Source organism: Ursus americanus, chromosome 18 (assembly GCF_024610735.1).
Source record: "Ursus americanus isolate L20-20 chromosome 18, mUrsAme1.1.p, whole genome shotgun sequence".
In the NCBI taxonomy this organism is placed as follows: Eukaryota; Metazoa; Chordata; class Mammalia; order Carnivora; family Ursidae; genus Ursus; species Ursus americanus.
Window position 1 is genome coordinate 7,377,407 of NC_142144.1, and position 13,455 is coordinate 7,390,861.

General features: G+C 52.8%; 1 protein-coding gene across 3 annotated transcripts; it reads right to left on the reverse strand.

Moving 5' to 3' along the window:
- Nucleotides 1-4,118: 4,118 nt before the first annotated feature.
- On the reverse strand, nt 4,119-13,443 carry COQ4 (coenzyme Q4). 3 transcript variants are annotated; one of them, XM_045771058.2, is made up of 8 exons: nt 13,226-13,443; nt 12,935-13,066; nt 11,739-11,835; nt 11,099-11,201; nt 6,866-6,922; nt 5,864-5,993; nt 5,229-5,322; nt 4,119-4,716 (listed from the first exon to the last, which is right to left on the reverse strand). In XM_045771058.2, the coding sequence occupies exons 2-8, from the start codon at nt 12,960-12,962 to the stop codon at nt 4,542-4,544; spliced, it is 684 nt and encodes a 227-aa protein (XP_045627014.2). In that variant the 5' UTR covers nt 12,963-13,066; nt 13,226-13,443; the 3' UTR covers nt 4,119-4,541. The 3 variants fall into 3 exon arrangements, with proteins under 3 accessions (XP_045627014.2, XP_045627012.2, XP_045627013.2); XM_045771056.2 differs by having other exon boundaries at nt 13,140-13,443; XM_045771057.2 differs by lacking the exon at nt 6,866-6,922 and having other exon boundaries at nt 13,140-13,437.
- Between the last annotated feature and the right edge of the window lie 12 nt (nt 13,444-13,455).

The following is a 13,455-nucleotide window of genomic DNA, read 5'->3' on the forward strand; positions in this document are numbered from 1 at the left end:
GAGCAAAGGGAGAGGGACGAGCCAGCGCTCTGCCCTGAGCTTGGAGCCCAACGTGGCGCTTGAGCTCAAATCCCGAGATCCATGACCTGAGCGGAAATCAAGAGTCTGTCGCTCAACTGACTGAGCCACCCAGGCACCCCACTGCTTACCTTTAAATACATCCCCTAATTCCTTAGGCCAGGAAGACGTTCTTAAAAGGGGGAGGGGCAGTTTTCAGGGTCTAGTTATAGGGATTAAAAATGAAATTTTGGTCTGAGAAGTACTTGGACTTATTTCTTCCAGAGTATAGAGGGCATCCTTCTGGGGAACCTAGGTAAATTAAAGTGCCACCTCCCCCATTGCAATAACATTCAAGAGGCAGTGTGGTGCAGTGGTGATGGGCTTCTGCATCGGCGTCCGACGGATAGGGATCAGCTTCTCAGCTGAAAGTTCAAAGTTTCTATTTCTTATATATAAAAATGTGGACATACTACTAGTGTTCAAACCTCACAGAGTCTGAGTTAGTGTTTGACATATTTTATTTATTATTATAGTTTACAAGCTCGCTGACCACAAAGCACAGGCAAAATCTAGACATGAAGATTATCTCTGATTATGTCCACAGGGCTTAGCTTGATAAATGTTTGTTGAATGAATGACAGGGAGAGTGAACTGGAGGCTCTGACTTGATCCACGCCAGGATCCATGGGTATAAACATGATCATCACATTGTCTGCTGAGGTCATATACAACGTGGGCAAAGGAGAGTTTGGAAGATGGCGCTGGTGACCAGCCCCTCCCCCCAGCCAGGTCACAATGGTGAAGCCAAAGCAGTACTCCACCCAGATCCTGGGCCTGGCCTGGGGGAGAGATGTGAGGGGACACAGAGGTAATAACACAGTCTGTCTTCCAGTTGCTTACAATCTAGTTGGACACATAGAGAGGCAAGTGGAGATAAGATCACTAAATGGGTTGCCCCTTACCAAGTGCTCACCATACTTCCGTCAACACCCACCACACGTTATTATAACTTGTCTTCTTTGCTTTCCAGTCAGGTACATCTGGGTTGCACCCCTAGTCCCACCTGAGGCACTGGGCAAATCACCTCTTCTCATGGAGCCTTGGTGTCTTCATTTTTTTTTTTTTTAAGATTTTATTTTTAAGCACTCTCTACACCCAACGTAGGGTTTGAACTCACAACCCTAAGATCAAGAGTCCTATGCTCTACAGACTGAGTCAGCCAGGCGCCCACTCAGTGGCCTCATTATAGAATGGGAATGCAGTCATCGGGGTCCCCGCCTCCCACGGCTGGGTACCAACGCAACAAGATGACTTGCGTCAAGCTCGCAGCACAGGGCGGGCACGTCGAAGGCCCTCAGCTGCTGCAACCGCTCAGCTCCACGAGGGCGGCAATGCAGCTGTCTCCGTCACTGGGGGACCCCCAGCGTTTGGCCAACACTCAGAAGGTATTGGTGAAATAACCAGGGACGAGAGGGCTTGCGCATCGGGATACACCCGCGGGAGGGCCGGGTGGTGGGAAATGTGACTGGAAAGGTCTTTGTGTGCCAGGCTGAGGAGTTTATCCTGGGGGCAGGGAACCTGAGGGTTCCTAAGAAGGGCAGGAGCTGGGTGCTATCGTTTGTGGGACAGGCTGAGCTCAGGCTGACCTCACCGTGGGCTCCTTTCCACTGACATGTCCCCCATCTGCCCTGCATTAGAGAATTAACATCAGCACTTAAACCTCCAGACTTGCCACATGAGAGACCGACACTTGGACTCACTCCAAGGCACGGAAGTTCCCCAGGAGACTGCAGTGGTTTGGCGCCTGGCACACAGTGGATGCTTATCCTGTACATACATGATTACATTTGGCATTAGGAGCTCTGAACAACAGAAGTCCTCCCACTCCGGGTGCGTGCAGAATACATACCTCTGGCTTCATTGTGGACACGGTGACTTCAGATGCCTCAAAAGACCTTCCTGGCAAATGAGAGCTTCCACTTCCTAAACACGTATGCGCTAAGTCGCCACACATGCATAATGGCCCTGCTGTGGGATACGTATATGCTCTCCCCATGTCGCAGGCGAGGAGCCAGAGGCTCAAAGGGGTGACAGGACCACTGCGAGGGTGCTGTGCTGGGCAGGGGCAGGGCCGGGTCTGTCTGTCCTCAGAGCCTATGCCCCCAAACATTGCTCTGAGACCAGCTACAAATGGCTTTAATCAGGCAGAGGGAAAGGGAGCTTTCTCTGAGCCACAGGAGGACTCCAGACTTGGGCACCCCAGAACAAGCTAGACCACAGTCCAGCTGTGTGACTTGGGAGGACGCTCCCCAAACTGAGACCCAGGGTCTTCACCGTGAAGTGAGGCTGTTGTGGGGCTCTCTGCTCTGGGCTTAGCATACACTCCTTCAGCTAATGAAGCAGCAAGCCCCTACTGTGTGCCAAGCACCGTTCCCGGCAGTGAGGGGAAAGAACGAGGTTCCCTGTCCTGCTGGGGCTGACACAGAACTCATAAATAAATGAACAAATAAGATCATTTCAGAGTGGTTAAGTGCCAGAAAGAAAATAAGGTGACATGGTGTGGTGCGGCAAGGGGGAGGGCACTTCTTCAAGTGGGTGGTCAGGAAAGGCCTCTCCAAGAAGGTGCCATTTGAACGCAAATGTGAATGACAAGTAGTTGACCATGTGAGGACCAGGGGACAGAATGCTATTCCCAAAGATCAGAAGAAGGCCACCATGGTTTATTGAGATGAAGAATGGACGTTTCTAGGTAGAAGTTGGCAGGGACTTACGGGCTGTGGTAAGAACTAAGGACGTGGTAACTATTGCCAGGAGAACTTTTCTTCCAATCATGAGGTGGTGGCAAAAATGCCACCCTAAGATCTGGAGACCAGACTCCCTTCCCAGCTAATCCTGATGCCCAGCGCCCACCTCTCCAATGCCATAAGGGCTCAGGGTCATTCAGGTACCAAGTGGCTGGAGCAGGTGAACCCCAGCTGGGCAGAGAAGGTATTCTGCGAGTTTGACCCTTTCCCCCGAACGTGGCACTGTTGACTTGTACTCACATGGGGGTAGGGCTGCCTGGACTCTGGAGAGCTGTGGAAACATGGCAGATCTGGAAAGGTGGCCTACACTACAAAGATGGATTAGGTCTGGAAAGCTCACCCCAACCCCGTCCTCTTTCTGCAGAAGCAAAGAGCTCAGGACAGGGCTTCCCTCTTGAAAAGGCCCTAGATCCAAGGTAGGCCTCCAGCCTCCCACCTCCGTCACTGGGAGCCCTGGGCTGGGATGTGGCTGGCACAAGATGGGCTAGGCACCGGTGTGGCAATGCGGGCAGGTTTCAGACAACCCCTGGTTCGAGTCCCGGCTCTGCTCCTGTTGCCTCATCAATAAAACAGAACAAGCAATACATGTCTGTGGGTTGTTGGAGGCATCAACGCAATAAGGCATCTCAATTGCTGAGGCACATAGTACAGCTATAAAACCGTAGCCCTTATGGAGAGGGAAACTGAGGCAAGGAAACCCAACCAGGAAGTCTTGTGGCCTCTGTTCTAGTTACTTCGGGCAATCCCTTGCCTATCTCTAGGCCTTAGTTGTCCTATCCACACAATGGTGAGCTGGCCCCCCAGAACTCTAAAGGCTCTGCCATCTTGAGAGTGTTTCTGGTTCTAAATCCCAAGACAGGGCTAGCCAGTCTTGCAGTGATACTTTCACCCTGCCTGTGCCCACTCCTTGGTCCCGACCCAAGGAAAATGCCTGGGGGCCAATCCAAAATGACCAGCAGCCTCACAGCTGGCTTCTCACCTGAGAACACACTAGGGATAATCGCTTTCTGCCCCTGGGGCCCTTTCTCTGAAGCCCTTCCAAAATCCTCACAGGAATCCTAGGAAGTGGGTGTTGGTTCTCTTCCCCTTTTACTGATGATGAAATGGGCTGAGAGGAGGGGAACAAACCTGCCCTAAATCCCTCTGCTGGAAAACAATGGAGGAATTAGGAATCTGAATCCCAGACTGACTTCAGACCAAAGGACAGAAGATAAGTAGCCGACGCTCAGGCTGGAGGGGATGTCTGCTCGTGCTCGAGGGCCCAAGGCTCCAAGAGCCCCGGGCAGCACTGGGCAAAGGCAGGAGAGCGCACACTTGGTCTGACGGCAGACTTTATTCAGACAGTGGAGACTCGCCTGCCCCTTCTCAGGTCTTTGGAACTGGTGTAACCCTTCCTCCCGGACGACACCCAGCCTGGCACCCAGAAAACCCTCGTTGGCAGAGACGGGTGCAGAACAGGAGTCGTGGACCTGAGACACCCCAGCACCAGGCTGGACGACTGATTCTCGCTCACACCCGGTGCTCTTTGGGCAGCTCTTGGCTCCCCTGGGAACCCCGCTGCACTGCCTGCTCCCTCCTGGGGGGGGTCCTCAAAGCCACTCATCAGTGGTTATGACAAATTACGACAAATGACATCCAAAGGTCTGTGTTCAAAGAAAAGGAACCAAGGTAATGGCCAAAGAGTCCTCGGCTCCTAGAGCAGGTGTGTGTGGGGGGGGGTGGGCAGCGGCTCAGGGCCTAGGCCGGGCCCCTGACGTGCACGGCGGGGGGCTCTGTGATGCCCAGCTCCTCCCGCAGAGCTAGCAGGGGCTGCTCCCAGCGCCGCTCGTAGTACAGGTTGAGGACACACGGGGCTCTGCGCCCATTCTGCACGGCCCACGGGATCAGCTCCGAAACCAGCACCTGCAGGCTCCTGTGGGGCAGCAGAGGAGAAAAGATGTGAGTTCCCCGGGGCCGGGCACGCCCTGTGCCCAGAAGTTCATGTGCATTTTCTCAGTCCTCACAAACACCTTAAAAAGAAGGTAGTTATTATCGCCATTAGCAGATGAGGAAACAGAAACTCAGTGAGGTAAAATCTGGTGCCCAAAGCCACACATTTTGAATACGCCAAAGCCCAGATTTAAATCAAAGGCTACCTAACTCCAGGAACTAGCACTGCATTTGGTACCCTACCCCCTCAACTCCATGTTCTGACCCAACACGGAGGCCCGGCCCAGGGGACCCTAGAGTCCTGTGAAACATCCAGGCTTCACTCATGGCCCTGGAGACCCAGCGCCAGGCCAGTTGCACCCTTCTGCCTCATTCTTACTACTCTGGCTTCCTGGAGAACCACTGGGGGGCTCAGGAAGGTTGAATGCTTGTCCCATTTCCTGGAGCCTGGCTCCTCTGGGCCCTCCCCCAACCCCTCGCTGCTTGAGAACTTACTGGGCACTGAGTCGGATTGGTCCAAAGAGGGCACCCAGGATGCACATGGGCAGGCCAGTCTGGACAGCCTCAAACCACTTCACCACGATCTCCCCTGGGGGGCAGGGTGAGGAATGGGGTGGGAGGTGAGAAGGGCCCAGGAGGAGAGGCCATGGTGTTCCTGGCAGAGCAGAGCAAAGCATCTGCTCCTCTCTTGATCTCTACTGGGGTTGGCCGTGCCCAGTCCTGGCCTAGGCTGGGCCTTGGAGCACTTGGCTTGGGGTGAAGGAGAGGGTCCAAGAAAGAACAGAAGGAGATAAGGGCTGGGAAGGAAGCTTGGGGTCAGGGTGCAGAGGACTCCGAAAGCCAGGCTGAGAAGTCCAGGGTGGTTCCTACAGGCCTTAGGGAGTTGCGGAGGGCTTCCGAGCAGAGAGCCCCAATGCCTGGGTGCTGCTCCGTCAGCTCAGGAACCACAGAGGCAGCAGGACGGAGAGGGGATGTGTGGCACAGACGCCACCACGATGCTCGGAAAGCAGAAAATGAGGCACTGAGCCGGCTGACTGGTGGGTGACAGACCCAGGTGGACAGGCCAGCTAGAACACCCTGCCCCACCCTGCCCATCCCCACTCTCAAGGTGGCTGGGGGCTACCACTCACCCAGGATGTTGGTGGGCATCCCCAGCAGGGTGTGGAGCATGTCGTGAACCTCCCGGTACCGCTGGATCACATAGGCTAGCTCCTCATCGTCCACGAATCGGGTGGGTGCGCGGGTATCTGGGGAGACCCTCTGACAACCATAAACCTCCCCTAGATCTCTTCCCAACTGTTCCCAAGGCCACACTGGCCAGCCTCTCCTTGACTGTCAACCACTCCCACCAGACTCATACCATGGACTGTTTCTGTCCGTACTTGCCAATAGGGGAGTCCTTGGGCAGGGAATACAGTGGCGCTGACATCCTCTTGGCTGACCCTGACTCACACATAAGGTCCAAGCCTGCTGGAATTTATGGCAGAGAAGCTCCTGGCAGTTGCGGGAAGTGACAGTTGTTTAAGGGGCTAAGGTTTCGGTTTTACAAGATGGAAGAGCTCTGAAGGCTGATTTTACAACAATGTGAATATATTTAACATGACTGACTGAACTGTCCACTTAGAGATGGTTAAGATGACAACTTTTTTTTTCCTTTAAACTCTACCCCCAACATGGGGCTAGAACTCACAACCCTGAGATGAAGAGTCACACACTCTTCTGACTGAGCCAGCCAGGCACCCCTGAGATGGCAACTCTTATGTTATCTTATCTTACCCCATGGTATGTTGTTGTTTTTTTTTTAACTACAATTAGAAATAAAATGGGAAGAAAAGGAAAAAAGAAGCTTCCAAGGCCCCTGATACTTTCCTTTTTAAAGATTTAATTTGGGGGGGCGGGGAGCCTGGGTGGCTCAGTCGGTTGAGCATCTGCCTTCAGCTCAGGTCATGATCCTGGGGTCCTGGGATGGAGCCCAGCGTCGGGCTCCCTGCTCAGTGGGGAGCCTGCTTCTGCTTCTCCCTCACCCAAATAAATAATATTTATATATTTGAGAGAGAGAGAGAGAGAGAGAGAGACACGGCTCATGCACACACATGGGAGGGGCATAGGGTGAGGGAGAATCCCAAGCAGACCTGTGCTGAGTGCAGATTCCGCCGCAAGGCTAGATCCCAGGACACTGAGATCACGACCTGAGCCAAAACCAAGAGTCAGATACTTGACTGACTGTGCCACCCAGGCGGCCCTAATTTTTTAAAGTAATCTCTATGCCCAACATGGGGCTTGAACTCATAACCCCAAGATCAAGAATTGCATGTTTCACCGACTAAGCCAGCCAGGCACCCCGGCCCCGATCCTTCACATGAGCTGCTCCTAGCCTAGGGTGCTCTCCCCCACCACCCGCAGCTTCACCTTGACAATTCCACCTGTCCTTTCTGACTCGCCTTAAGTGTCACCGCTGCAGGGAGGCTGTCTGTGACCTTCAGACTGCTCAGGTCTGTGTTAGGGCCTCTTGCAGGGTCCCGTACCTTGTACTGTGATACGCAGCGCATGTGCCCCTTTTGTAGATCTGGACTGTTCACTATGGCAGCCACTCAGCCCCGGTGGCCACTGAGCCTGGAAACGGGACAGTTCCAACCTAGCTATGCTGCAGTAGGCATAAAAGGCACACTGGGTTTCGAAGCCTTGGTATGAAGAACACAATGTGAAATCCCAGTAATTTAGAAATATCGATTACATGTTGAAATGATAGTATTTTCAGTACACTGGGTTAAATAAAATAGGTTATTAAAGTTAATTCCACCTGTTTCTTTTCGCTTTTACTGAAGTGGCTAACAGCAGACTGAAGCGACCTGTCGGCTTGTGGTCGCTTTCTGTGCGTGGCGCTGTAGTGGCCTTTTAGCTGCACACGGCTGCTGGCTGCTTTGTTCACTGTTGTATCTCCAGGGGCTTTTCTGAGCCCAGGAAGGATGACAACTGTCCTTCTCTGACCCACCCACTGCCTCTCTCAGTCCTCAGCAGCATCCACGCAGAACGGGAGCAGCCAGTGTTCCTGTTCCCAAAGCATGGTCTCAGCCTGTCCAGAGACCAAAGGATTTGATGTCTTCATTGCTTTGGGGCTGCTGGCTCAGGGCCTTGGTCTGCGTCTGCGATCTCACTGGGTCCCAGTTCCCAATTTCTTCTCTAGGGCATTCTACATGCCATGTGAAGCTGAGGGTGATCAGAGTGATAGCAACCGTGTTTACTGAGTACCTACTATGTGCCAGCACTGTATGAAGTCCTTTACATATATCATCATAAGGCATCGTCACGCCCATGGGGGGGGGGGTAGGTACTTAGGAGCCTCAGATGAAGGTAAGAAAAATGAGGTTCAGAGAAATTAACTTGCCCAGTATCACACAGCTAATCAAGTGGCTGAATCAGGACTGGAAACAAAGTCTACTGGATTCCAAAGCCAGTAGCCTTAACATCCATTAATTACAAGCCCTGTAAGTGCCTTGGAGGATAAACATTAGGTCCCCTGACCTCAGATAAGCAGTAGGAGGCTCACAGAGGTCAAATGATTTGCCCAGGGCCATAAAGCGGGGAAGAGCGGCAGGATTCTAATGCAGGCTGCTCTTAACTCCAGAGCCCAGGCCCATAATCTTGATGCCACAAGATGACCAGACCCCCCTACCAAAGACTGCCTCAGGGAGAGTGGCCTCACCTTGAACTTCGATCTCAATCTCTGTTGGGACAAAGGTGTTCCTTCACATCCTGTGGGCTGCTGGTTTCAGTGCCCTGCAAGTGTCACAATCTCTATGGCTATTATCACAACTAGGGCTGCGACTGGGCAGGCTGCCCAGGGAGGCCCTGGCAGTCCCATCCCCTCCACAGCAACAAGATGAAAGGCTCTGGGGACTTCAGAAGAAGGCGGCCACCCTGATGGGTTTCCCACTGATGAAGTAACTTGCTGACTGGTGAAAACTGAGGAGATGGTGGAAAACAGGGCAGGAGCAGGTGTCAGGAGAGTACGGGGAGCAGATCATTCTTTCAGGGACAAATCATCTTCTAGAGCGGTAGCTTCTCAACTGTCCACTGAGGGATGTCTGCCATGTCCATAGAGATCTGGGCTGTCATCACTTAGAGGGGGCGCTACTGGCATCTAGGGAGAGGGGCCAGGGATGCTGCTAACCATCCTGGAAAGCGCCGGGCAGCCCCTCCAAACAAAGAATTATCTGTTTCTGGGGCGCTGGGGTGGCTCAGGTGGTTAAGCATCTGCCTTCGACTTAGGCCATGATCTCAGGTTCCTGGGATCGAGTCCTGTGTTGGGCTCCCTGCTCAGCAGGGTCTGCTTCTCCTTCCCCCTTTCCCTCCCCCCAACTCGTGCTCTCTCGCAAATAAATTTTTAAAAATAAAAATAAAAATAAACAAAAAAGAATTATTTGGCCCAAAAAGTCAATAGTGAGAGCTGAGGCCGAGAAGCCTAGCTCTCGAGCAACCTGGAGTGGGCTGGAGAGCCACTTGACAGAGGGGATTTGATGGGGTATGTGTACACTGGGTGGAGGGGCTGGGACAGGGAAGGCGACCCAGCTGTTATTCTAAGGTCCTTTTATATAAATCAGGTCATGTTCCTATCCTGCTTGAAACCTTCAATGTTTTCTATTGCTCCTGTTACAAAACACAGACTTCTTCCCACAGCTGGCAGGGTCTGGGCCCACTCTCCTCCCAGCCACTGGCTGCCTCTCCTCCACTCACTCCTATATGGCCACGTTGGTCAGTTTTTCTTTTCTCTTTTCAGTTTTCCTTTTCTTTTTTGTTTTTTAAAGATTTTACTTATTTATTCGAGAGAGAGAGAGAGATAGAAAGCGCTTGCATGAGCGAGACAGTGAGACAGCACGAGCGGACAGGAGAGGCAGAGTAAGAAGCAGGCTCCCCGCTGAGCAGGAAGTCCTATTCGGGGCTCGATCCCAGGACCCTGAGATGACCTGAGCCGAAGGCAGACACTTCACCCACTGAGCCACCCAGGCGCCCCGCCTTCCTTGTTTTAAACACACAGGCTCTCGCACTTGCCAGTACCCCTGTCCCTCCTCATCTCTCCTCAGGGCTGGCTCCTCCTCTTCTGCGTCTCCTCAGAGGAGCCTCCTGTGACCTCCCTATCGGAACTGGCACCTTCGACCCGCTTCCCTGTCCTCTCTCAGGATGTTGTTCTCACAGCACCATCCACTGGGATGGAAGCCCCACACAGGCCAGCTCTTTGCAGGTTTCATTCGCTGGATCTCAATTACTGAGAACAGTGTCATACATTCCAAGTAGTCAATAAATATGTGACCTGAATTTTTATATGAAATGTTTTATTACTTGATTTCCTCCCCAAACCAGAATATTAGCGCCACAAGAGCAGGATTTTGTCTGTCTGGTTCACCATGCTATCCCCAGCACCTGGAACCATAGGTGGTACATGGCAGATCCTAAACACCTCAATGAGTTCCTCAGCAGTTGGGACTCTCCCCACCAGCTCCTGTCCTCCTTGCCTGGGGCAGAGAGGGCCACAACTTGTCATTCCCTGCGGACAGCACTGTCTCTAGAACACAGGGACATAATACAGCAGCTAAGAGCATGATCTGGGGACACCTGGCTGGCTCAGTTGGTGAAGCATGCAATTTCTTTTCTCCCCCTTTTTTTTTTTTTTTAAGATTTTATTTATTTATTTGACAGAGAGAGACAGCCAGTGAGAGAGGGAACACAAGCAGGGGGAGTGGGAGAGGAAGAAGCAGGCTCTTAGCAGAGGAGCCTGATGCGGGGCTCGATCCCAGAACGCTGGGATCACGCCCTGAGCCGAAGGCAGACGCTTAACAACTGTGCCACCCAGGCGCCCCGAAGCATGCAATTTTTAATCTTGGGGTTGTGAGTTCAAGACCCACACTGGGTACAGAGACAGACTTAAAAATAAAATCTTTAAAAAAGAAAAAAAAAAAGGCATGACATGAGTATGAATACTGGCTCCATTCATACTGGCTGTATGAAATCATCAAGTTGCTTAAGTGCTCTGAGCCTCATTCCTTCATCTACCAAAAGGGATAATAATAGGACATACTCGACAGGGAGGGTCAAGCATGAACTTTCCTGTTGGGAGGGTTCAGCAAGATCAGTATGAGCCTGGCAGCCGACACCCACTGAGCGGCTATGAGATACTGGCCAGTATTATTGCCTGGAGTTCCTGGCCCATTTGCCTGTCCCACAAAACCCGACAAAGCCTTGGCACAAGAGACAAAAAGCACACCTGCCCATGATGGCTAATCAGGATTCCTCCTTCCTCAGGACGTCACTCCCATGCCCTTCTCTGCCTTTCCTAGTGATTGCCAAATGCACAGAAGCTGGAAACTCACATTTACATCCAGGAAACGGAGATACTCTTGGCCAAGGGAGCCCTCAGGCAGACTACGGAGCTTATCCAGGTCCAGGGTGGACAGCGAGATCCGGGGACGCTCTCTGCAAGGCAGAAGGCAGGACTTAGGTACTGTGAGGGCAGCAGCAAAGGCAGGTGAGAGGTCCAGCTAGAGCAAGGGTGTGGGAGGTGAATGGGCCAGAGAGCAACAATAGGGCCACAAATCCTACAGCAGCTCCTGCTTCTGGCCAGGACGGTGGCAGGGACTGAGGAGACTACCACAAGATAAGGTCATGGTTCCTGCCTGCAGTGGCATCATCTAGGGAGCAAGCCCCAGGTGTGATCAGGGTACTCACAAAGGACGCTGCAGGGGTGGGGGTTATAGCTAGCCTGTTATGGGAGCTTAGGGAAGGCAGAGGGCCCTGTGGCGGGAACTGGGCTGAGGCCACCACACTGCACTACCCCCGGGTCATCATAGTGTGTCTGTGAATGGCACCCATGGAGTTGGGCAGTGCCCAGCATGCACAGCCCTCCACGGCCAGGGCATCAAGAAGAGCTCCCTAGGGGAACACAGTGTGACTCCAGAGAGATCAGGATCCCCAGATAATGTCCCCAGTCCCCCAGGCACAGCTGGGACCTACTGCAGGATCTCGGCACCCTCTGGATCTTTTCTCATCTGGTCCCTGAGGCCCTTCAGGACACGGTGTCCTGTGGTCTCCCCTAGAACTGCGACCATGTCTGAAAGGAAAGAAATGGCGACAAATGGAAGATATGATCGTAGGTAAGTTACTGGCCTGCGTCTGAGCCTGTCTCCTACATGATAAACCAAAATCCTAACTACCTCTTAGTTACAAGGAGTCCTGTTAAACATTTAGCAAATCACCTGGCACATGGCAGGGGCTCAATACATGTACCTACAGTCATTGTCATTGTCATTTATCTAATGGGCTGAGGTGGCTCTGGTTAGCAAAGTGTTCTAAAGAGTTTATAAATCACTTTTACACCCATTATTACATCAGAATATCATGCCTCCTTTGATTACAGGGTTTGATATCAGTGTGCTAGATTTGGGTTCAGGTGCAATTACTAAGTGAACTTATGCAAAATGCTTCACACTTCCAAGCCTCAGGGTACTGATTTATGAAATGTGGAGAATACCTTTCTTACAGGGTTAATGTGAAAAATCAAGAATATCGTGCATATAAAACATTTAGTGCTCTGAGCAACCAGCATAAGGGCTCAGTGAGCAGTTAGCATTGTCATTTCTCTTAGTAGGAATAAATAATACCTTCCAGACTTAGAATCCTGAGAATGAGAAAAGCACTGTAGAACCCTAAGATGTTCCCGTCATACATCCAGCAAACATTTATTGAGCATCTGCTATGTGCCAGGCACAATCTAAAATATGCTGATAGAGTGCAACAGGGCAGTCAGGGTGTCCGACCTCATAAACTTTAATTTTCAGCGGGATGTTATAATTTGATGTATGTTATAACAAACGTTGTTTACATCTATTTAGTCCACGGGTTCTCAATGTGGCTGGACGACAGAATCTTCCGGTAGGTAGTTTATTTAAAAATGCTGTCCCTTCGGCCCCTCCCCTCCCCAAGCTCGGGCTGATTCGGACTGAGCTCAGGTTGGGACCCAGGCATCTGCATTTTTGTGAACCTTACGCGGGATGATGGGATGCAGCCAGGTTTGGGAACCCCGACCTAGTCTATTCTCCAGGAGACGGGTAAAGAGAGGTGGGCACCTGCCCAGGTTCCCCAGGCAAGGGCGCGCGCCGATCCCCCGCTGCCCTCCCGAAAGCGCCGGGCGCGGGCGCGGGCGACCTTACCGTGGCGGTACGGGTTATAGAGAGACATTCCGGCCGAGCCGGCGGCCAGCAGCGCCTTCTGCAGCGGGGAGGTGGGGATGTGCCCCGGGTAGAGCAGGCCAGCGCCATGGCGCACGCCTCGGAGCGGCACATCTATTGGGCAAGGAAAAGGCCGCGGTCAGACGAGCCTGGCGCCCCAGGCCTCCCTCCCGCCTCCACCACTTGCCTGCAGCCGGCCCTCGGCGGCCGCCGAGCGGGCGGAGAGGGCGCAGGGCCGAGCGCAGCAGCGTCGCCATGGCAGCCGGCACTCACCGGCGGCCGCGGGAGGGTACGCGCGGAGGGCGGAGGCCGCAAACCTGTCCGGCCGCCGAGCGCCCCGAAGGGCCTTTGAAGGAGAAAAATCGTAGTTCGGACAGGAGAGGGCCCTATCGCTAAGTCTGAGAAGGAAATCCAAGCGACCTGTCTATCACCTACTTCCACCGAAGCAACACTCTCCCCACTTCCCCTCACTCCCAGAAAGAGTCCCCAAGTGGGACCCGGGC